Source organism: Capra hircus, chromosome 2 (assembly GCF_001704415.2).
Source record: "Capra hircus breed San Clemente chromosome 2, ASM170441v1, whole genome shotgun sequence".
NCBI lineage: Eukaryota > Metazoa > Chordata > Mammalia > Artiodactyla > Bovidae > Capra > Capra hircus.
Window position 1 is genome coordinate 4,842,277 of NC_030809.1, and position 21,646 is coordinate 4,863,922.

The 21,646-nt window shown below is 59.3% G+C and overlaps 1 protein-coding gene across 6 annotated transcripts in view; it reads right to left on the bottom strand.

The window, feature by feature from the left end:
- The window catches only part of RAP1GAP (RAP1 GTPase activating protein), a 69,649-nt gene extending 48,974 nt beyond the window's left edge, over positions 1 to 20,675 (bottom strand). The window contains exons 1-2 of one of the 6 annotated variants that reach the window (XM_018055306.1): positions 20,582 to 20,675; positions 1,662 to 1,697 (exon numbers count right to left, since the gene is read on the bottom strand). Coding sequence is in view for 2 of the 6 variants with exons in the window: in XM_018055255.1 (XP_017910744.1) it covers positions 1,662 to 1,697; positions 3,342 to 3,385 (80 nt within the window). In the remaining 4 variants the exon portion in view is untranslated. Of the gene's footprint in view, positions 1 to 1,661; positions 1,698 to 3,208; positions 3,296 to 3,341; positions 3,419 to 20,581 lie in introns of those variants that run through there. The other 5 variants (XM_018055290.1, XM_018055255.1, XM_018055282.1 and 2 more) reach the window with 5 other exon arrangements.

Genomic DNA, 21,646 nt, shown 5'->3' on the forward strand with positions numbered 1-21,646 from the left:
TCCTCTGTCTCCAAATCTTCCAAGTGCATCTATCAGATCTGCCCTTTGGCCTGGAGGTCCTAGGGGCAGAGCGAGTGATACTCTGGGTTCCGCACAGAGCCTGGAAGATGGAGATTCAAATCCCAGCTGCCACCGACTAGCTGCGTGAACTCAGGGAAGTCGCTTGTCCCCTCTGCACATTGCTCTCATCTGTAGTTAAGGCCAATAGTCCCGACTCAGAGATACAGTAAAGATCGTGTGAGAGGATGCAGGTCAAGTGCCGAACAGGACCTGGTGTACAGCAGGTGCTTGACAAATGGCAGTTGTTGGGACACTATTACTAAACTCCTTGAAGGAACAGGCATTTTCCTCACCTCCACCTGTCTCTCTCCCCACCTTGTCCCTGCTCTGGGCTTGGTATATGGCCTTGCACATGGTGAAGGCTCCAACTGACTTTGCACATAGGAGAAGCCCAGCAGCAGGAGAGAAAATCCAGAGAGGGAAAGTAACTGACTCTAGGTGGCACAGAGAATGTCAAAAGAAAATGAAAGGGCAGGCCCTGAAGCTTAGCCTGGGCACCCCGTGCCTCCCACCCAGGTGTGGCTCCCTAGGGGGGCTCTGGCAGCAGGTAAGGTGATGGTGCCTGATGGGAGAGATCCAGCAGCTGGGGGGCACTGCAGGGCCGGGGGACCCCTGGAAGCCCTCAGCAGGGGTAGAAAGCAGGAGCCAGAGCAGCTGGGGGCTCTCCTGCTGGAGCTGAAGCGGCGTCCTGGGGGGCCAGGAGGCACCCACCTGCGGGGGCACTGGGCGGGGGGCTGTGAATCCCGAGGTGTGGCTGCACCCCCACCTCCTGCTCACAGTGTAGGGGAAGCTGCAGACGCTCCCTCCTCCAGAGAGAGGCAGCCTCAGACACAGGAAATGGGTTGGAGGAGGGGGTCCCGAAGGCTCTGTATGGAGTGGGAGAGGGGAGAGCGTTTGAGGGTCAGTGGGAAGGTTAAAGGCACCCCCAGTCCAGCCAGGAGCCACCATGAGACGGGAGGCATAGAGAAAAGGAAAGAAACCCTTTCACTGAGGGCCTACACTATACCAGGCCCTGCTTTGACCTTTTTTTTTTTTTTCTGGTACAACTTTACACTCTATTAAATAGGCATGTTAATCCCCATTTCACAGATGAGAACACTGAGGTTCAGAGAGATGAGTGACTTGCTGACAGCTGCACAGGCAGCGGCAGGTTGAGATTTAACCTGATTTGTCTTACTTCAAGGCTGAGCTCTAGAAAGAACTGTGGGGGAAAATACATGGGGCAGAGCTGGTGAGAGGGTCTGCCCATTGAGGGCTGGAAGAAGATGACGGGAGGGTTGTTGGGGCCTGGTCTGGTATCAGATGGGAGGGCTTCCCAGGTGTCTCAGGGGTAAATCCAGGTTAAGTGGCTGAGGGAAATCCAGTTGCCAATGCAGGAGACGGAGGTTCAATCCCTGGGTCGGGAAGACCCCTTGGAGAAGGAAATGGCAACAGGATCCAGTATCATTGCCTGGGAAATCCCATGGACAGAGAAGCCTGGCGGGCTCCAGTCCCCGGGGTCGCAAAGAGTCGGACATGATTTAGTGATTAACAGCAAATGGCTTGGGAGTGTCCGTAAATCTCAGCCAAGCAGCCCAGTACTGAGGGCCCTCAGTACTCACCACGCACTCCGGCGAGGGGCGAAGGACTTGTCCACCCTGAAACACAACAAGAGCGGCGGCAGGTAAGGGGCAGCCCCGTCTTACCAGGCCTTGCCCAGCACATCAGGCCAACCCCTACCCCAACTCCTACCCACGTGGTCCCAGGACCTCACAGGGGCCCGGCTCTGAGACCACCCGCCATAGGTTGTAGGGGCCTTAATGTCACATTAGGGACGTGGGGTGTGGGGTGAGGAGGAAGGGAGGCAGAGCCAGGGGAGACAAGCCCCCGGGGTTCAGGGGCCACCCTCAGCCTTTGTCTCCCCTCAGTCCCTCCAGACCCAGCATCAGGGAGAGTATAGAGGCAGTGCCCCTCCCTGGGGCCCCTCACCACCCTCCAAGGGCACCTGGGGTAGAGGACGGCTCAACCTTCCCTCCTCGCTGGGACAACAAACAAGCCCTGCTCCCTGGCCAGAGGCCAAAGGAGAAGGGGAAAGGGACCCCAGATAGGACCTGCCATCTCAGGAGACATGAACTGGGGATGCAGGGCTGGGGTCTCCCGGGGACCACCTCGTGCGGGTGGGGCCTGGGAGGCCAGGGAAATCAGGACTTGCGCAACGTCACACAACAGAGCGCAGCCCCATGCCCCGCTGCCTCCCTGATGCCGGCATCAGCGGAGAGCCTCCTGCACCAGGAGGCTCCAGGCCAGTCGCTGGGGGCTGGCCTGATGGCCCGCAGAGCCCCCCTTCCCAGAAGGCAGCTCTCGGGTCTCCCACCGCACCCTGCCCCTCTGCGGGGTCCCCAGGGGGGATGGGCGCCTAGAGAGGGGACACCATCCCTACAGCTCAAAGAACCCACAGTCTGCAGCGTGACACGTGTGAGCAGCCCCGAGGGCTCTGCACACGGAAGGTGGGTCCCTGGTGTCCCTCGGACCACCAGGAGGGAGGCCCTGCTGAAGGTTATGCAACTTCCTGGCCAGCCAGGAGAGGAGCCGGTCTGTCTCCCCAGTCTCCCTTCCAAGGTCCCAAACCTCCGCCTAAGACACAGATCCTCCTGGCCCACCTGCGCACTCCTCTGGGGTGGGCACCTGGGGTCGGGAAGGACAGTGAACCCAAGATGGACCAGGCACCACTTCGACTCTCCAGCGCCCCACCCCCACCCACAGGTCTCCAGCCAGCAGTCCCAGAGGAGAGGGTTCCTGAAAGCCAGGCAAGCTGAGACGGGGCAGCCAGCGGGGTGCCCCGGGGTTCGGGGTGGCTACGGCTTATATGTTCCCTCCTCCCAAAGCCTCACTGCAGGGGCTGGGTAGCCTCAGGAGCCAAGTCGGGGGCCCCTGCAGGGCCTCCCTTGGACCTGCCTTTTCCCACCCCCCACAACCTATATGCACACGCCTGGCGTGAACACACACAGGCCCAGCCTGTCAGTCCACACACACAGTCAGACACCTACCACTGCCACGCGTTAGACACAAACACAGAAATGCCCACGGCCACTTGCGTCCGCGCACGTGCATGGGGTATCCAATCGGAGCGCGCGAGCGCGCACTCACATACACACACACACAGACTTACCAACACCGCAAGTTACGGCCCTGACATCAGACCGCTCACCTCACACATCCACACAGGTTCACAGCTCCGGGCGCCCCCAGACCCGAGGCGGACGCCGGCGGGCGCGCGCGCTCCCCTACCCCCGCGCACCTACCCCCCGTAGGCCCCGAAGGTGAAGCTGCGCTTCCGGCCGCTCATGGTGCCGCCCGCGCCGAGCCCGAGCTGCTGCCCGAGCCCGGGTCACCTTGGCAACCCCCGGTGCCCCACCCCCGGCCACAAGCCCCGGGATTGTCCGCGCCCCCGCGGGCTGCAGGCCAGCTGTCCGGGGCAGCCGCGCACAGAAAGGGCCGCTTGTTCGCGCCGCCCTCGGGCCGGGTGGGGGGACGGCGCGGGGGATTCGCTGGACTTTCCGAGCGGGGACCTCGGCGCGGGGAGGCGGGAGGGCCGGGCGGGGCCTCGGCGCTGGCGGAGGGGCGGGGAGCAGGGAGGACAAGGCCCGTCCCCGCCCCCGCCCCCATCCCCAGACCCCGGGCGACCCGGGTTGCACACCCTCTTCTGCAGGCAACACTCTAGGGCACCGCCCCCTCCCACCAGGAGCGGAACTGTCCCCTCTCCGGTCATCAGGAGGTGGGGGGGGTGGGGAGCCCAGAGCGAGCTGGGTCCAGAATTTAGGAATCCAGAGTCAAAATGGTTTGCACTCGACCTCGAATTTCTCACCTATTTAAAATAAGACTCATTGGAAAAGTCCCTGATGCTGGGAAAGATCGAGGGCAGAAAAAGAGGGCGTCAGAGGATGAGATCCAACCAGTCCATCCTTTAGGAGATCAGTCCTGACTATTCATTGAAAGGACTGATGCTGACGCTGAAATTCCAATACTTTGGCCACCTGATGTGAAGAGCTGACTCATTGGAAAAGACCTTGATGCTGGGAAAGATTGAAGGCGGGAGGAGAAGGGGGTGACAGAGGATGAGATGGTTGGATGGCATCACTGACTCAATGGACATGAGTTTGAGCAAGCTCCAGAAGTTGGTGATGGACAGGGAGGCCTGGCATGCTGCAGTCCATGGGGTGGCAAAGAGTCAGATACGATTGAGCAACTGAACTGAACTGAGAGGATGAGATGGCTGGATGGCATCACCGATGCAACTAACATGAACTTGGGCAAACTCCGGGAGACGGTAAGGGACAGGGAGGCCTGGCATGCTGCAGTCCATGGAGTTGCAAAGAGTCGGACGCAACAGGGCGACTGACCCACAGTAACAACAGAACAGGACTGATCCCCTGGGGCCCTCGTGATGACGGAAGGAGTCCACGGATGTGGAGCTGTAGGGCCAGGCCTGCCACAGTAAATGCTCAGTAAATACCAGCTGGGAGAGTCCTGCCCTGTGGGCCAGTCTGCTCTCAAATGAGTGGAGGGGGGGAACAGAGCCCCAGTGGCCCACTCTCATCCCCCGCTCCCGGGATCACCCCTGAGCCCAGGTGAAGAGGAGCAGAGCAGGAAGCGCAAGGACCCACCCTCTTCTCGAAAATGCATCCAGCCTGGGTTCTCTCCCTCGGCAGCCTTCAGAGACAAACTGGGCCCCGAGACCTTGAGCCGGTTGTGCATCCAGCCAACAGACACGCCACGCAGCTCCCCCAGAGCCCACGATCCCGGCTGCATCCCACAGGAAGCTGTCTCTCCTGCTCCAAGAGAAGATGCATCAGGAGGCAGGGGGCCTGCCCCTGCCCCAGGACTCACTCACCCCTCCCAGAACACCCAGTCTGCCTCCCACCCCCCACCCCGCACCCAGGGAGGCCCCCAGAACCTTGACACTTTCCATGGGGCTTTCTGTTCAAAGAGTCTGCAATGGGGGGAGATGAGAGAAAGGACACCCAAGGGCACAACCGTAGGGTGGTGGGATTCTTAAGAGGCCTTTCACGAACCGTTCCTCCTGGGCCCTGAGCCCCGGCTCAGTGAGCTCCATTTTCCACTGGGAAACAGTGGCTCTGGGGAGAAGATTCCACGGCTTGCCTCGCCCCGGCAGGGCTGTGAGTGTAGCCATCTCCTCCTTTCAGACACGAAGAAACGGAGACCTTGGCTCAGAGCAAATGCCCCTCTCTTGTAGAACTCCCCCTGCCCTAGCCCTCCTCTCTGTGCCCCCTGGACCCCCTCTCCTCTCCACACCGGTGGGCGGGAGAACCCTCCAGAGCCCCCTGAGAGTTTGGAGACTGGGAAGGGCCCGTGTGATTTTCCCTATCCAGGAACCACCCTCTTGGTTGGGTTCTCAGAGGAGGGTCCCCTTGGCAGGGCACTCTGGAGCTGGGGCCAGGCCCCTCCTGCTCTGGGCAGGGCTGCAGGTTCCTGGGCAGAGTGGGAAGCCCACTCCTCACGGGGCAGCCTGGTCGGGCTCCAGAGGGGCAACCCTAGGCGCACTGAGATTGCCCCGAAGAGGGAGGAAGTCTCTCCTTCCTCAGTGGTGGGAGTGGCAGGGCACCCCCAGAGCTGCAGGGGGTGGAGGAGGAAGCACTGGGCACTGGGCCTGGGTCACAGGAGCACGCACAACCTCAGGGCCAGGACCCAGGACTCCAGCCCCATCCCAGGTGCGGCGCCCGCCTGGACACAGCCCTCATGCTCGCCAGTCTCTTTTCAGTGGGAAGGCATCCTCAGGCCCTTCAGTGGGAAGGGCCCTGCATGTCAGCTTGGCAGGGTAACCAGGAGGCCTGCGATGTGCCAAGCTTCCCAGCCAGGCTGGGCCCCCGGGAGGCCCTGCTGGTGCTGGGACAGTGGGCCCTTGAGAGGGGCCGTGGGGGCTGCAGCGTTCCTACCGAAGACAAAGAGCCCAGTGTGGGCCCGGACTCTTGGGCGCTGACCAGCTGCAGCTGGCTCACTGGCAAGAGCTGGGGTGGGGTGGGGTAGGTGTCATGGTCCCTCGGCCGACAACGCACAGGCCACCCCCAGGCCAGCCCTAGTCCCTCTGGCCACAGCAGAACCTAATGCCTCTTCTGAACCTGCAGAAGCACCTCCTAGAATGGACCCACTACATGAGCACAGGTGACTCTCAAGACGGACGGCCAAGGACAAGGGACAGGAAAACAAGGGCTTATATCCTCATTTTTATGACCCTCCACAGATTTCAAATCCCAGCTCTCCGCCTCGTCAGCTGTGTGACCTTCGGCAAGTCACTTGATCTTTCTGTGCCTCAGTTTCTTCATCTGCAAAATAAGGCTGATGATGAACATAAGAGCACCTACTTCAAAGGGTTTTGCCAAGGATTAACTAAGTTAATACTTTAAAAGCATTGAGAATAGTATTTGAGTCAAATGCATTTGTTAAATAAAACTCTCCAGCATCATCTGTATTAGGCGGGACTACATGAAATCATTGTTTTCTTTTTTGAGTTAGCAAAGATGCATATTAAAAAGCAGAGACATTACTTTGGTCCATCTAGTCAACAAAGGTCCATCTAGTCAAAGCTATGGCTTTTCCAGTAGTCGTGTATGGATGTGACTGTTGGACTATAAAGAAAGCTGAGTACCGAAGACTTGTTGCTTTTTAACTGTGGTGTTGGAGAAGACTCTCGAGAGTCCCTTGGACTGCAAGGAGATCCAACCAGTCCATCCTAAAGGAAATCAGGCCTGAATATTCACTGGAAGGACGGATGCTGAAGCTGAAACTCCAATAATTTGGCCACCTGATGCAAAGAACTGACTCATCTGCAAAGACCCTGATGCTGGGAAAGATTGAAGGCAGGAGGAGAAGGAGAGGACAGAGGATGAGATGGTTGGATGGCATCACCGACTCCACGGACATGAGTTTAACTCTGGGAGTTGGTGATGGACAGGGAGGCCTGGCGTGCTGCAGTCCATGGGGTCGCAAAGAGTCAGACACAACTAAGCGACTGAACTGAACTGAAAGATGTATTAGTAAGAGTTCCAAAACAAACTAATGGCCATCCAGAGAGAACCAGGTAAGTAAATTCAGGTCCCCTGGCACCATGCAGTGTATGCAGCTGATGGAAAGAAGGTGGGTGGGCGGATCTGTGTGGGCATGTGGAGCAACGTCTAATACAGGCACACTGGCATGAGGCAGTAAGGGCAGGGGTGCCCCGCCTGGCTCTGGCATTGCCTCCCTGTATCGTGTCTAACACTCGCCTGTGACAGGGTGCTCAGTCCTCTGGAGGTAGCACAGAGCTGGGGCTTGCAGACTGGCTCGGGGAAGCCACTGTCATCTTTGGGGGAGGGAGGGGGATGGAGCGCCTTCCTCCTTTTCCTCCAGCCTCTCTCCTAGAAACCAGAGCCAGGCTGCCCTCCAGGGACCAGGCCCTCCTTCTCAGAAGAAGCCTCCTCTTCTGGGCCACCCTGATTTTGCACCCGAGTTGTTCAAACAGGTGCCAGACAGTGTGAAGGAGGAGGAAAGCAGACAGGGGTGGCGGGACGCAGAGCTCCCTCTCCAAGTTCACCCCGGGCTGAACCCTGAAAGTCCCACCCCCCTGCCTCCAGTGCTGCCTTCCCAACACTCCACAGGGACACCTGAGGGCCCGGGGAGGGGCAGCCTCCTGGGAAGAGAAGAGCCTGGGCTCCAGATGGGGCTGGTGGGGCCGATTCTCGCCAGCTAGGCTTAGCGTTAGTTGCACATCCGATCCTATGCGACCCTGTGGGCCATAGCCCGCTGGGCTCCTCTGTCTCTGGGATTCTCCAGGCAAGAATACTGGAGTGGGCTGCCATGCCCTCCTCCAGGGCATCTTCCTATCCCAGGGATCGAACTGCAGTCTCCTGCACTGCAGATAGATTCCTTACCATCTAAGTCCCTGGGGAAACCCAGTGGATCCCCAGTGACCTTCCACGCTTTCCCTGCCCCATGTCATTCCCATTCAGGTTATCTGCCGAGGGCAGGTGGCGGGGGCGGTATCCTGAGCAGGGGGCAGGGCAGTGCTGGGCTTCCTGCCTGGCCAGGCAGCCTCCCATGTTAACCAGTTTTCCTCTCTCGGTCTCCGTTGACTCATCACTCTCACTTTGCTGGACTAGAGACATAATCACGGAAAAATACATTTGCCTTGAGAGAATTTCATAGGTTCAAAGCATCCTTCGCTCATGGCCCTTCTAGCCAAGCTGCACCCACCCGAACCTAAGATGCTGCTAACCCTGAGCTCCTGGAAAGGGAGTCTCCTGGAGGGTCCCTAGGCCCTGGGAACGGATGGTGGGAGGAGTGGGTGTGCCTTGGCTCACACCCTGTCTCCAGGCAGCTGTCTGGTGAGGTCACTGAACCAACAAACCGTCCTGATTCTGAGCCTCCCGTCCCATTGAGTGAGTTCCTGAGACCTCCGGCTACTCAAATACACACTGTGTGTCTGATGCTGTTCAGGAACTAGGGGCACAGGATGAACAAGACAGAGTCTGTGTGGACTGCTGTGTACCCCTGCACAGAAACCTCACCAGGTCACACATGCTGCCTGCCCTTGTACCGGACACAGAGACACCTGACTCGTGCCTGTAGAGATCACATCAAGGGCTAAGGCATGCAGAACATCAGCCCCCACAGTCCAAACCCCGCCACACACACGTGCAAAGGTCAAGTCAAGTTCACACCCAGAGGTCCCAAATCGGTGAGTGCTCACCTGCTGACTAGGGCTGGGTTTGTACACACACATGAATACACACCAATGACAACAGATTCATGCAGAGAAATCACTAAGGCCCACACACTCAGATCACACAAAATATACACAGGCATACATGCACACACACACACACACACACACACACACACACACACCCAGTGCTCAGCCAACTATTGGGAAGAACTACAGGTAGAGATCGAGTGGTGTGGACTCCTGCCTCCCTAAGAGAGGGGAAGCCAAGACCCCCTCTCACACACTGCAGGCTGGGATCCAGCCAGCCCGTCTGTCCTGCCCCTGCTAAGAGCATGGCCCTCCCCGCCCATGTTCAGAAGCGGTAAGCTGAACTGGAAGAGAGACAGCTTATGTTCGAGAGCTCCCCTCAGGGCAGCTCCTTACTCCTTGGAAGAAAAGTTATGACCAACCTAGATAGCATATTCAAAAGCAGAGACATTACTTTGCCAACAAAGATCCATCTAGTCAAGGCTATGGTTTTTCCAGTGGTCGTGTATGGATGTGAGAGTTGGACTGTGAAGAAAGCTGAGCACTGAAGAATTGATGCTTTTGAACTGTGGTGTTGGACAAGACTCTTGAGAGTTCCTTGGACTGCAAGGAGATCCAGCCAGTCCATCCTAAAGGAGATCAGTCCTGGGTGTTCTTTGGAAGGATTGATGCTAAAGCTGAAACTCCAGTACTTTGGCCACCTCATGCAAAGAGTTGACTCACTGGAAAAGACCCTGATGCTGGGAGGGATTGGGGGCAGGAGCAGAAGGGGACGACAGAGGATGAGATGGTTGTATGGCATCACCGACTCGATGGACATGAGTTTGAGTGAACTCTGGGAGTTGGTGATGGACAGGGAGGCCTGGCGTGCTGCGATTCACGGGGTTGCAAAGAGTCAGACACGACTGAGAGATTGTACTGACCTGAACCGAATACATACTGAGCCTCCCAGAGATATAACAACTGGAGCCATTCTGAACTAAAAGTCAGGCACCACAATAAGATTTTCTGCCCTTAAATCTAAAAATTTTTTAAAATATACAAGCAGAAGCAAGCATTCGGTTAATTCATTAGGTCCCCTGGTGTGATCACGCCAGAGTCTTTATCTATGGAAGTGAGGGCTTTTACTTCTCTGAGGGCAGTTTGGTCTTTGGTTTTTTTAAACTGTGTGTGTGGGTAGGCTTATTATCTGGGAATACCATTCCAGGAAAATAAAGCACGCATCCGCCGCGGTCCCGGGCGCCCTCCGCTGGCCAGCACGGAAACGGGCAGGCTCCAGGACCAGGGACAGCGCCCCGGGCATCTCTTCCGGAGAGGGCGGGGACCCGAGGGGGCCTGGAGGATGCGCCCTGCACCCCGCTCCGCGCGCAGCTTACCCGCGACCTCCTCTGCTCCCCCGTGAGCGGAGGCGGCCCGCGAACCCGCTTTCCCCCCTAATCTCCGGCTCGAACTGCCAGCGTCTTTTCCCGGCCCACAATGACACACCTGCGGGCCACAATGGTGGCACCTATGCCGCCGCCCACCGTGTTCCCGCCGCCCCCTCGCCCCCAAGAGCCGACCCCTGGGTGTGCAGCTCATGGAGACGCACCTACGCGCCCCGGGACCTCTGTGATCACAAGAGCCCCCGCTGAGGCTGGTTATGCAAGAGTTCTATGTCAGCCATGGCTGATGGGGAAACTGAGGCCGGCCCAAAGAGCAGATCCAGCTCTCTCCGGCCACCCCCATCTCTCTCCCCCACCCCCCTCTCTCCGGGGAGACTTCAGCCCCCATCACACAGAGCATCCCAGCTCAGTAAGAGCCGCTGCTAGTCCCTGAGGCCATGTGCCGGGCACTCTGATTAGTTCAGTCCGCATGACCACCCTGTAAATTATCCCCAGTTCACAGACCAGGAAACAGAACTTTTGAGAGGCTAAGAGGCTTGCCTGCCCAAGGGCCAGGGAAACAGAAGTAGCTGTGAAGATCCCCTAAGGTTGGGACTTTGCTGGTGGTCCAGCGGCTAAGACTGCAAGCTCCCAGTACAGGGGGCCCAGGTTTGATCTCTGGTCAGGGAGATAGATTCCACACCCACATGCCTTTCTTTGGGACCCCAAGGACTGTAGCCCACCAGGCTCCTTTGTCCATGGGATTCTCCAGGCAAGAGTACTGGAGTGGGTTGCTATTTCCTTCTCCAGGGGATCTTCCCGACCCAGGGATCAAACCCGGGTATTCTGCGTTGCAGGCAGACACTTTACCAGCTGAGCTATCAGGGAAGCCCCAATTAAGACCCAAGTCAAATAGAAAAAAAAAAAGACCTCTCCCCACCCCCCCACTCCCCCCATCCCCAAGGTGACTCAGCTCTGAGTCAGTCTCAGGGACATTTCAGCCAAGAAGAAAGCCCTCAGACAGCACACGCCGCCTGGCCCTGACACCCTGGACGCCTGAAAGCCTCTTCTGCCTCAAGGGGGCAGGTGGGGGTGGTTGCATGGGGTCCCACGTCCCTCAAAGAAACAAAACCCAGTCTCTCCATCCTCACAAGCATTAGCCCCACAAAGCGCTTCCCAAAGCACACTCAACATGTATTTGGCTGAAGCTTGCCTTCTAGGAACCAGGCTTCTAAATGCACAGCCACACAGCCTGGGCACAGAGCCTGGATCCAGAGCAGGGCAATATGAGCCAGGGATAAGGACACAGGCCTGAGAGCCGGACAGAGTGGGGCCCAGCCCAGGCCTGAGTAAGCCTCAGTTCTCACATCTGGACAGTGGGCGAGCACCAGCTCCTGACTCATAGGTGATGGTGACCATCATACAAGGTGGGGCACAGAGGCAGAGGAGTCGCCATGGTGCCTTGTGCCCATGAAGAGTTAGCATGGTGGTGGTTGGCCTTGCTGTTGCCCACAGAGTCTTCTGAGGTGTATGAAATCCAGAAGCCCCTGCTGAGTCACACCTCCAATTCTTAAGAGGGAAAAATCAGGCTACAGCATACAGCATGGGCAAAATGATGGGCAGAGAAAGAGGTTACCAACATGTGGTCTGTGGCTGGCATGGGGACAGATGGAGAGGGAGCGTGGCCATCCTTGGTTTAGAAGGGTCTGGAGACCCTCCTACTTTACTGCCTAACCTCTGACCCTCAACCCCCAGCCTCTGAGCCCAGATCGGCTCTCTGGTCTCCTTGGCATAGAAGGCGCTCCATCAATGTTCAGGGAATGAATGGGGTCCTAGGCTGGCAATGAACAACAGGAAGGACAAAATAAATTTTATTCCTGTCGGACTACACACAGGGACTGACATCAGTGTGGGCTGGGAGTCAGGTGGACCTGACTGAATTATTTCCTCGGACACTTCCTAGTTTGTGACTTTGGGCCATTTTCATAACCTCTCAAAGCCTCTGCATCTTCATCTATAAAAGGGCACGGTGATGAGAAGAATGGGGGGTTTGCAAAGAGTCAGACACGACTCAGCAACTGATCAACAACAATGAGAATGACAGCATCATTCATGGCAATTTATGGCAAAAAACCACTACAATATTGTAAAGTAAATAGCCTCCAATTAAAATAAATTAATTAATTAAAAATTTTCTTTAAAAATATGAAAAGTACAGTCTGTTGAATGAACGCTTGGGAGACCATACTCTTTAAATAAATAAAAAAAGACTGATAGTGTCAATACTTACTCCAGGGGGTTGTTCTGAGAGTTCAGTGTAAAGCGCCCAACCCTGGCACACAGTAGGCACCCAGTAAGTGCAGGCTGTCCTGTTCTTGGGACTTGCATCAGCACAGCCACACGGGGGACCCTCAGGAGGACCCGGGTCCAGCTCTGCTACTGCCCCAGCGGGTCCATGGGCAGTTCCCCACCCCTCCAGCCCCCAGCTCCCTTCTCCATGAAAGGAGGGCTCTCCAAGCTGCCTGTTCCGTCTGATTAAGGGGGGCAGCCTGGAGAGGCCCCTAGAAAACAGTTCTGCCCTCAACGTATACTCTCTGCCCGGACAGAGGGTGTGTGTCCCCCTGAACAGGGAGGAGGGCGGGCAGCCACACCTGATACCTGCCTCGTGCCCACGCTGACCTCACAGAAGCAGAACCCCCCAGCAAATGCACCCCTTACACACTGTCCCCAATGCAGGATGCAGTTGTGGGGCCATACCACGTGGGCTGTGGGTCTCAGGGGAAGCCAGATCTGGGGGTGGAGTCCATCTCTGCCTCTCCCTGAACCCCAGTTTCCTTGGCCACACGGTGAGAAAGCTAACAAAGGCCACATGCGCCCCGCCAGCTCTGAGGGCTCCGGCGTACGCACGTGGGAGGCAGCCCAGATGTGAAAGCCCTTTGTGAATTGCCGCCATCGGCTGCAATCATCATAATTATTATCTGTAGAATGAGGGGGCTGGACCAGCGGATTCCACGGGCTCCTCTCCAGCTCTGATGCTGAGGATTTCTCAGTTTCTGAGCTGGGAGTTGATGCAGACTAGTGCGGGGCGGGGTGCAGGGGCGCGGTGTGCAGGGGAATCCAGGGTCTGTGGGATTGGACATCCTTGGGAACCTCTGCAAACAAATCTCCCCAGTTGTCCTCTTCTCCCAACCTAGCCTGGGATGCTGAGCCCCACAGACAGAAGGGAAAAGGCAGGGCATGGGAGGGAGCCGGGAGGTTCAGGGCTAGGTCCCGAAGGTGGGGCAGCCCCAGGGTTTGAGCCCTACCCCACCCCCTGCCTAGAACTAGGTCTCAGGCCCCCTCCCCATCAAATTCTGCATGCAGTACACCAAAGTGGCTAAAAACGGAATCCAACAGCCGTTAATTCAAGTCTCAGCTCCAGCCACACGCCAGCTGGGTGACCTTGGACAGGCTGTTTAACCTCTCTGAGCTTCAGTGGGCCTAATGAGAGTGGCTCTGAGGAATGAATGAGACAGACCCATGGAAAGCGCTCAGCACAGGGCCCAGCAGACTGTAAGCACCCAGTGAAGCCTCCCCCCACCATCCATCATCACTCACCCCCAATTCTGCTTCTCCCCTGCCAGGAATGCTCCCGGAATCCCTCAGCCAGCCAGCTCCCTCCCTGGCTAACATAGGGCAGACCCCAACAGTGCAGCTGGGGACAGGGGTGGGAGGCAAGGGTGCCAGGTTTCTCTGCCCCTCAGAGAACCACGGAGGGCCACACCTCTCCAGCCAGGGAGGTCTGGGGCCCTGGCTGCAACTGAAACAGGTGAGTGCTTTGTCCCCCGGGGCTCTGCAGTCCTGTTTCGGGGGTGTTTGAAGCCCTGGGAAAGGGGCCATAAGGGCACCCCTATGCACCTGGAAAAGCTCCCACATCTTAGGTGGAGGCAGGTGGTAGACTGGGCCAGGTTGGAGCCACTGACCCGGAGCTTCAGCCCTCCCCCATCTGGAGCCCGCTGCCTGGGCTATCATGAGGCTGCTGGAGTGGGTGGCCTCTCTCTGGACCCCAAGGTGGGGAAGCGGCAGCAGCGTGAGAGGTGGGCCTGCCATCAGCCTTGGCCTCAACCTTCAGCCCCTCCCAAACAGAGGAGCTGCAGCTGCCCCAACAGTTCTGGCACAAGCAGAGAGAAGTCCCCAAGGTCACCCTCCACCCACTCCCCAAAGTCCCAGCTCAGAGGAGCGGGGTCTTGGGAAGGGCTCGCCTCTGAGCAGGGATGGGGCAGCTCTCCCTTGCAGACCACCTGCCTCACCTGCCCACTGCCCCAACAGCCTGGCTGCGGCAGGCATGTGGCCACGGGAAGGTCATGGCCTCCCTGGCCACGCAGGAGTCTGTTCTCATCCACTGTCCCCCACAGATCCCAGCACCCCCAGATTCTCAGGGGAGCCTGGGGAATGCGTAGTGGCAAGAAAGAGCACAATTCCCCTAGTGACACGGCACACCTGAGGCTCACAGAGCACGGTCACCAGCTCTGCCTCAGTAGCTGCTGCTGAGTCACTTCAGTCGTGTCTGACTGTGCGACCCCATGGACAGCAGCCCACCAGGCTCCTCTCTCCACGGGATTCTCCAGGCAAGAATACTGGGTTGCTATTTCCTTCTCCGCCTCATTCGAGCCACGGTACAAAGGCAGAAACTGCACCCACCCATTGAAGCGATGGAAAGGAAGGCTCACAGAGGCCGGCACTGCCCAGGGTCACACCGCTCGTGGGATGAGCTCAGAGGGGGACACAGGCCTCCTGATTTCTGGCACAGACGACGGCCCCTAGTTGACTGACTGGTTGGTGCCTTGGTCCTCTCTCGTGTTGCTGGGATGGAAGAGGCTGGAGCTCTCTCCTTTGCATACAGGAGGGAAAGGGGACCCAGAGAAACAGGCAACGGAGCCGTACTCATCCAGCAGGGGCAGGGCAGAGAACCGGGCTGGACTAGCTCCTACTCAAGGCCTGCCCACAGAAGGCTCAGTCAGTCCCGCCGGTGGTTTTCCCACTGGCTTGCAGAGAAAATTCCTCAGCTTGGTATTCAAGGCCCTTGAGAACCTGACTCCAACTCACCCCTACACACACCTTGCAGTGAAGCCAAACCGGTGTCCTGACTGCCACTTTTCATGCTGTGGTGGTTAGTAACTCCACTCACAGCCACCATGACCAGTTATCGACCACCTACTAGGTGTCAGGCACTGGCTCCCCAAGGGGGAGACCTATTCATCTCACATGACAAGGCTAAGGCCAACTGCCTTGGAAATGTGAGATTATGGCAACAATTCCCACTGCCCACCCCCGTCCCCCCAGATGTTAAATAAAAGGCTTATTTTTTCTTGCAATAAAGTACTTGAAGTTTCTTTTTGGAAACCTTTTTCTCCGTGTGTTCCTAGGGTTTGTTTTTCCTTCTGTGCACTCATATCTCCTGAGCGCAGCTCCCAGCCATCGTATCTGATCTGCATAAACAACACTCCCAGGTAGGCAGGCAGAGCAGGCCTTATCACTCCTGTCCCGTGAAGACGGAAATGAGGCACCAGGAGAGTCAGTGACTTATGCAGAGTCACACAGCAGAGACTGGACGTGAACTCCCGGCAACTCCCAGCGCATTTCCTCTGAGTCCCCAACGAATGTCCACCACAAGCTGGGCACTGCCCTGGGTGTTGGCCTACATTAATCTTAACCCTCGAAACAACCCCATCAGATACATGAAATGGGTGATCCCCACTTTATAAAGAAACAGAGTCTCATGTACACACTGCTGTATGGATAATGTTTAAGTGGATAACCAACAGGGACCTCCTGTATGGCCCACGGTATATGGAATGTATGGGAGGGGAGTCTGGGGAGAGTGTTTACATGTGTGTGTATGCATGCATGCTAAGTCGCTTCTCTTAGAGTGTCCGACTCTCTGCAGCCCTGGGGACCATAACCCACCAGGCTCCCTGGTCCAAGGGACTCTTCAGGCAAGGCTACTGGAGTGGGCGGTCCTTTCCTTCTGCAGGGTATGTATATGGCTGAGTCCCTTAGCTGTTTACCTGAAACTATCGCAACATTGTTAATCGGCTATACTCTAATATAAAATCAAAAGTCAAATTAATAGAAAAGAAGAGGGCTTCCCTGGTGGCTCAGTGGTAAAGAACTACCTGCCTGCCTGCCAATGCAGGAGACACGGGTTCAACCCCTGGCCCGGGAAGATCCCACGTGCTGTGGAGCCACTAAGCCCATGAGCCACACTGCTGAGCCTGCACTCTAGAGCCTACAAACCCCAATGACCGAAGCCCACACGCCTGGAGCCTGTGATCCGTGGCAAGAGAAGCCCCCACAGGGAGAAGCCCACCCACCGCAACTAGAGAGAGCAGCCCCTGCTCGCTGCAACTCGAGAAAAGCCGGGGCAGCAATGGAGACCCAGCCCAGCCAAAAATAAATAAATATTAAAAAAGAAAAAAGGAAACAGGCTCAAAGAGATGGAGTAAAGGGCCCTCAGTTGGGTGGTTAGCTGGTGGCAAAGTCAGATTTTTAACTCAGGTCTTCTTCCCAAAGGGGACCCCAGGGCGGGTGGCCCCAGGTTGGCAGGGTATTTACTAGAGGAGCAGGTGGGTCATTTCACCTCCTCGAGCCTCACCTCCTCGAGCTTCACCTCCTCGTCTGAGCTGTGTCCGCAGAAGCTCCACCCTGGGCTGTGTCAGGGACCGAAGGATGCCACACCTAGCTCACGTCTGTTACCGACCCTGGGACACACTACACACTCAGCACACTCAATACACGCTTCGCGAGTGTGCAAGGAGGGCCCAGCCCTTGTGCCAGCCACCACACAGCAAGGGCATCACAGGCTGGACTCCTCTCTGCCCGTGGGGAAGGCTGGTGCCCCGACAGACCCCCTCTGTTTTGGGGTGTTTCACCGACACCCCTCCGCCTCCTCTCCCTTCCTCTCTGAGTCACTGCCTGTACGAGCCTGCAGCCCTAAAAATAGAGCACACAGAAAAACATGCACAGATGGAGACCACAGCAGCAACCCCTGCCCTCGGGTCCCCCTGCTGACCCCAGGGTGGCTGCCCCAGGAGCTCCTTGGACTGCCAGCTCCACCTGACACAGAGGGGACCCAGAGTGTTCCACCCACCGGAGGTCCTTAGCCAGGGGTCCCCGCCTGCCCCCAACTCTGCCCAGCAAAGTCAAACTTTCTTTCCTGATTGGCACAGGGCTGCATCCCGCCTGATGTAGAGTGGTCCCAGAGTTTTCCATCTGCCGGAGGTCCTTAGCCAGGGGTCCTCGTCTGCCCCCCACTCTACCCAGCAGAGCCAAACTTTCCTCACTGGCACAGGGCTGCCACCTCACACCTCATACTCCCTTGCCCGGTAGAGCTGCCTCTTGGAACTGGAAATGGGCCCAGAGAGGGGAAGTGACTTCCCAGAGCCACACGGCCAGCCAGAGGCAGGACCAGGCCTGGACTCAGAGCCAGCTCCTGGCCAGCCCTGGGGTGAGCACCCAAGTGAGCAGGGCAAAGCCCTGAGTCCCTTGATGTCCTCTGCCTACATCAGCCTGCCCTGCAGACATCCGAGCCCTAGAAGCACCTCTCAGCAGCTGCCACCCTGGGATGCCAGGCTCGCAGAGGCTCAGCCAGGGCGCCAGGACCCAGGCAGGCAGAGATGAGTAGAGGGCAAGCAGGAGGACTCCCCTCCCTTCACCCCAGCTGGCCCCCAGCCTTGCGGGGAAGGCAAAGAAGAAAGCAGGACTTGGCCAGGTCTCCTGGAAAACTGGCAAAGGAAAGAGGACCCCAGGGCTGCCTGGAGCCTGGGCTGCGGGGTGTCCTGCCTCGGGAGGGGCCCTGGGGAATGGCACGTCCAGGGGCAGCTCAGGGAGAGGCCCCTCTGGCCCCGGAGGATGTGGGTTTGAGGGGAAGGGGGGCAGGAGAGGAAGGCCCACAGAGGGGGCATGCCAGCTGGTTTCTCGATTCTCAGGGTCAGCCGACCCGGCTTCACGTGACCCAGAAAAGAGGGAAGAAGACGGGCTGAGGCCAGACTGGGGCGGCTGCCTGCCAGGGTGGTACCCAGTTCAAGTCCCCCGCACCAAAAGCTGATGACACGCATGTGCACCCCCACGGGGGCCGGGGTGTGGGTGTTTTCCCGTGCCTATCTGCCAGGTTCCCTCCTAAGGGTGTGCTCGTTCCTGCGTGTGCACCGTGCGTGTACCCTGGAGGAGATAACGGGGTCGTTATCTGCCTGACGACGAGGCCTCCGGAGGAGGCTCTCCTGGCCGACAACACCTCCTCTGCACGTCTGCATGGCCTGGCTCTCGTCTACGGTGCGGGTTGGACTGAGAGACGGGGATCTCGACCCGCATGTGTGGGGCCTGCCCGCCTGGGTCTGGCTCTCCGGTATTCGTGGGATCGGAGCATGTTGGCACCTGTGTCTGGCTGTGTGAAGCCGGGTGGCTGCCCAGGGGTGTCTGACAGCCAGGACAAAGGCCTCCACAGACAGACAGGTGGTGTGGGACACAAACCTGCCCTGGGGGGTCTGCACAGGGCCTCCAGATCTGCAACAGGACAGCGGGCAGGGGTGGGGCTGGGGGGAGAGTGAGGTGGAGCGGGATCTTGGGGTTCCTATACCCCAGGCTTGTACTGACCCTGCTGGGGGGCGGTGGCAAGGTCCAAACAGCAGAGACAGCCCAGCCAAGACCAGAGGCCAAAAGAAAGATCGTGTCTCACAGCGGGTAGAGGGTGGATAGAGGGAGGTCTCTAGAGACCCCTGCCAGGCAGGCACCCAGCACAGGAGAAGGCTGGAAGCTAGGAAGGTCCCAGGAAGGGGACGCTCACCATCATGGCTGCAGCCTGGGGCGGCAGAGAGCTCTGGGAAGCGGGGAAGTTCTGGACCCTGAAGAAAGGTGAGGTCCTCCTGGATCTGACCCACCTTCGCCTCCTCCATCCAGATGCACCTCCCCCCTCCCCCAGGCAGCACGGGAGAGGGGATCACCACCCCATCCCGCCACCCTGCCTCGACCCCGCCACTGTGGCGCTCTGCCTGGACCAGGAGTCAGAGAGCTGATGCTATGCCAGCCAGAGACAGCTCTGTGACCTTGGGCGGTTCAGTTAGCCTCTCTGAGCCTCAGTTTCCTCATCTGTGCAATGGAGACCCCAGTTCCCCACCTTAATAATATTGCTGTGGGTGGGGAAGACACTCTGCCACTTGAGAATTAATTGTGACCCTGAAATCCTTTCTGAGGCCGTTAAGACTCCCCCTCTGCTTCCCCCAGAACCTCCAACTGCCAGGGGTGGGGGTCTCGGACTGAGGTCCCAGATGCAGGAATCGGGAATGTCTCCAGGCTTGCTGGGCATGACCACCGACTTCCCCGTCAGCTGCTGCCCTCCCCCTGTTCAGGGGACCCTGTGGCAGGTTTATGTCTCAGTAGCTTGGGAAACTCAGGGCCACCCACCTTCTCTGGCTTCTTCTTCCCCGCCCCCTGGGCAAGGAGGGCCCACAGCCCCGCCGCAGGGTGGGCTAGGAGCCTGGGGAGGAGATGCTGCCCCTTCCTTCACTTCCCTGACCCGTTCAGACCCGGCTCCTCCCAGGGCCCCCTCCTCGACTTTGGAGAAGGAGGAGGATACAGGATGGGTCAGACGCCAGCGTACGAAGGGTGGCGTGTCCTTGTCGGTCCCACCCCCTGGCTCGCGGAAGGACCCCAGACGAAAACTCGGGGTCACGCACAGGTCGGGGTCTCGCTAGCCCAGAGGGCGGGCGCGCACCCCCTGAGCTGGTGTCTGGATGGGCGCGTGCGTGTGTGAACACAGATCTTCCCCAAGCCCTGGCGCCCCACGGTTGGCACCAAAGCGTCTGCGGGGCTTCCCACCCTGTGGATTCCCACCCTGTGGATTCCCACCGAGTCCTCAGATCCTGCGGAGCCAGGGGAGGCGACGAGGGGGCGCCCGACTGCGTGACGCGGGTGCCCTGCACCGCGGCGGCTTGAGGCCGGGGGTGGGGAGGGGGTGGGGAGCAAGGACATCACTGCCCCCTCAGTTTGGGGTCGTCGGACCCCCACTTCCCTCCTCTGAGGACCGGAGCGCTTCCTCCTGGGGCTGTCGGGGCTGGGCGGGCCCCTCCTTAGAGACTGAGAGAACGCACCTACTTCTCCGCCCCCCCTCCCCAGGGTGAGCGGAACACGGACCCCCCACCTACGCAGGGGGGTGGGACCCGAGCCCCCCAACTAGCCGCGGCCTGGACGCATCCCGGGAGGAAGGGGGCAGAGCCGGCTCACCCCAGGCCTGCCTCTCCGTCCCCTGCCTGCGCCCCCTCCCCGCTGGACGCTCCCCCCGTCCCCCGGGTCCTCGCCGGCGGCCCCCATCCCCCTGCCCAGCCCGCCCGCGCCAGGAACCCGGGCCACGTCCATCCCTTCCCCTTTCCAGGGCCGCGTCCGCCGAGCGCGGCGCACTCACCCGCGGGCCTGGGCCGGGGGCGTCCTGGGCTCGGCGCTCCGGTCCCCGCGGCTGCAGCTGCAGCTCTGCTCGGACGCGGCTCCGCGATCGCCGCCGCCGCCGCCGCCGCCGCCGCAGCAGCAGCAGTTCGGGGCGGGGGTGGGGGGGCGCGTCACGTGACCGCGGAGCCTCCTTCCCGGCGCGCTCCCCCCTCACTGCGGACCGAGCCGGGGCCGCGGGCGCGGCGGAGGTCCCCACCCGGCCTCCCTCCCACCCGCTCCAACAACAGGTCCCGGAGGCAGGCGCTCTGCGCCCCACTTTACCGGTCGGGAAACTGAGAACCCGAGAAGGGGAGGACTAGGTTCCACGGCTCGACTGGCAGGGCCGGGCGGGGACCCCGCTGTCCAGACGATAGTCCCTGTTCCCCCCCGCGCCCCCCGCCCAGGGAAGAGGGGGCAACTTCTGGGGCAGGTGGGGTCGACGCGGACGCGGAGCCCACGCCTTAGGCCCGCGTCTGCAGGGGCAGGGTGGAAGAAGGCGCCCCGGGTTAGCGGGGTGAGGAAGCCGTGCCCGCGCGCGCATCCTCCGCACCCAGGCGCCTGGCCTGCGTCCTGCCCGCGGCCGCGCACTGGTCCCCCCATCTTCCATCCAGCCGGCTAGCCCCACCCGGCCCCCCGACAGCCTCCCTGGCCCCGGAAACTTGCTTCCCACTCAGCCTCACCGGGAAACGGGGGGGATGGCGGCCCTCAGGGCACGCTCGAAAGGATAAGCGGACGGAAGGCAGGTGGCCTCAGGGCTGGAGTGCAAACCCAGGCAGGAAGGGGCCCCGAGATGACCTCAACCTGACCCCCGGGTCGCAGAGAGGGGAAGAGCCGGGCCCCAGATCACAAGCGCGGGAGAAGCAGCAGCAGCGGCGCCGGGGCCCACAACGCGCTGGACTCGCTTCCAAGGGACAACCCTTCTAGGCGGACTGAGGACTCGGGCCCTGTGTCTACAGGCTGGAGCCGTGGGGGCCAATGGGTGGCGGCGTGCTTGGCAGGCCCGGGGCACGCAGAACGTTACCTACAGCGGGGATCGTTGAGACCT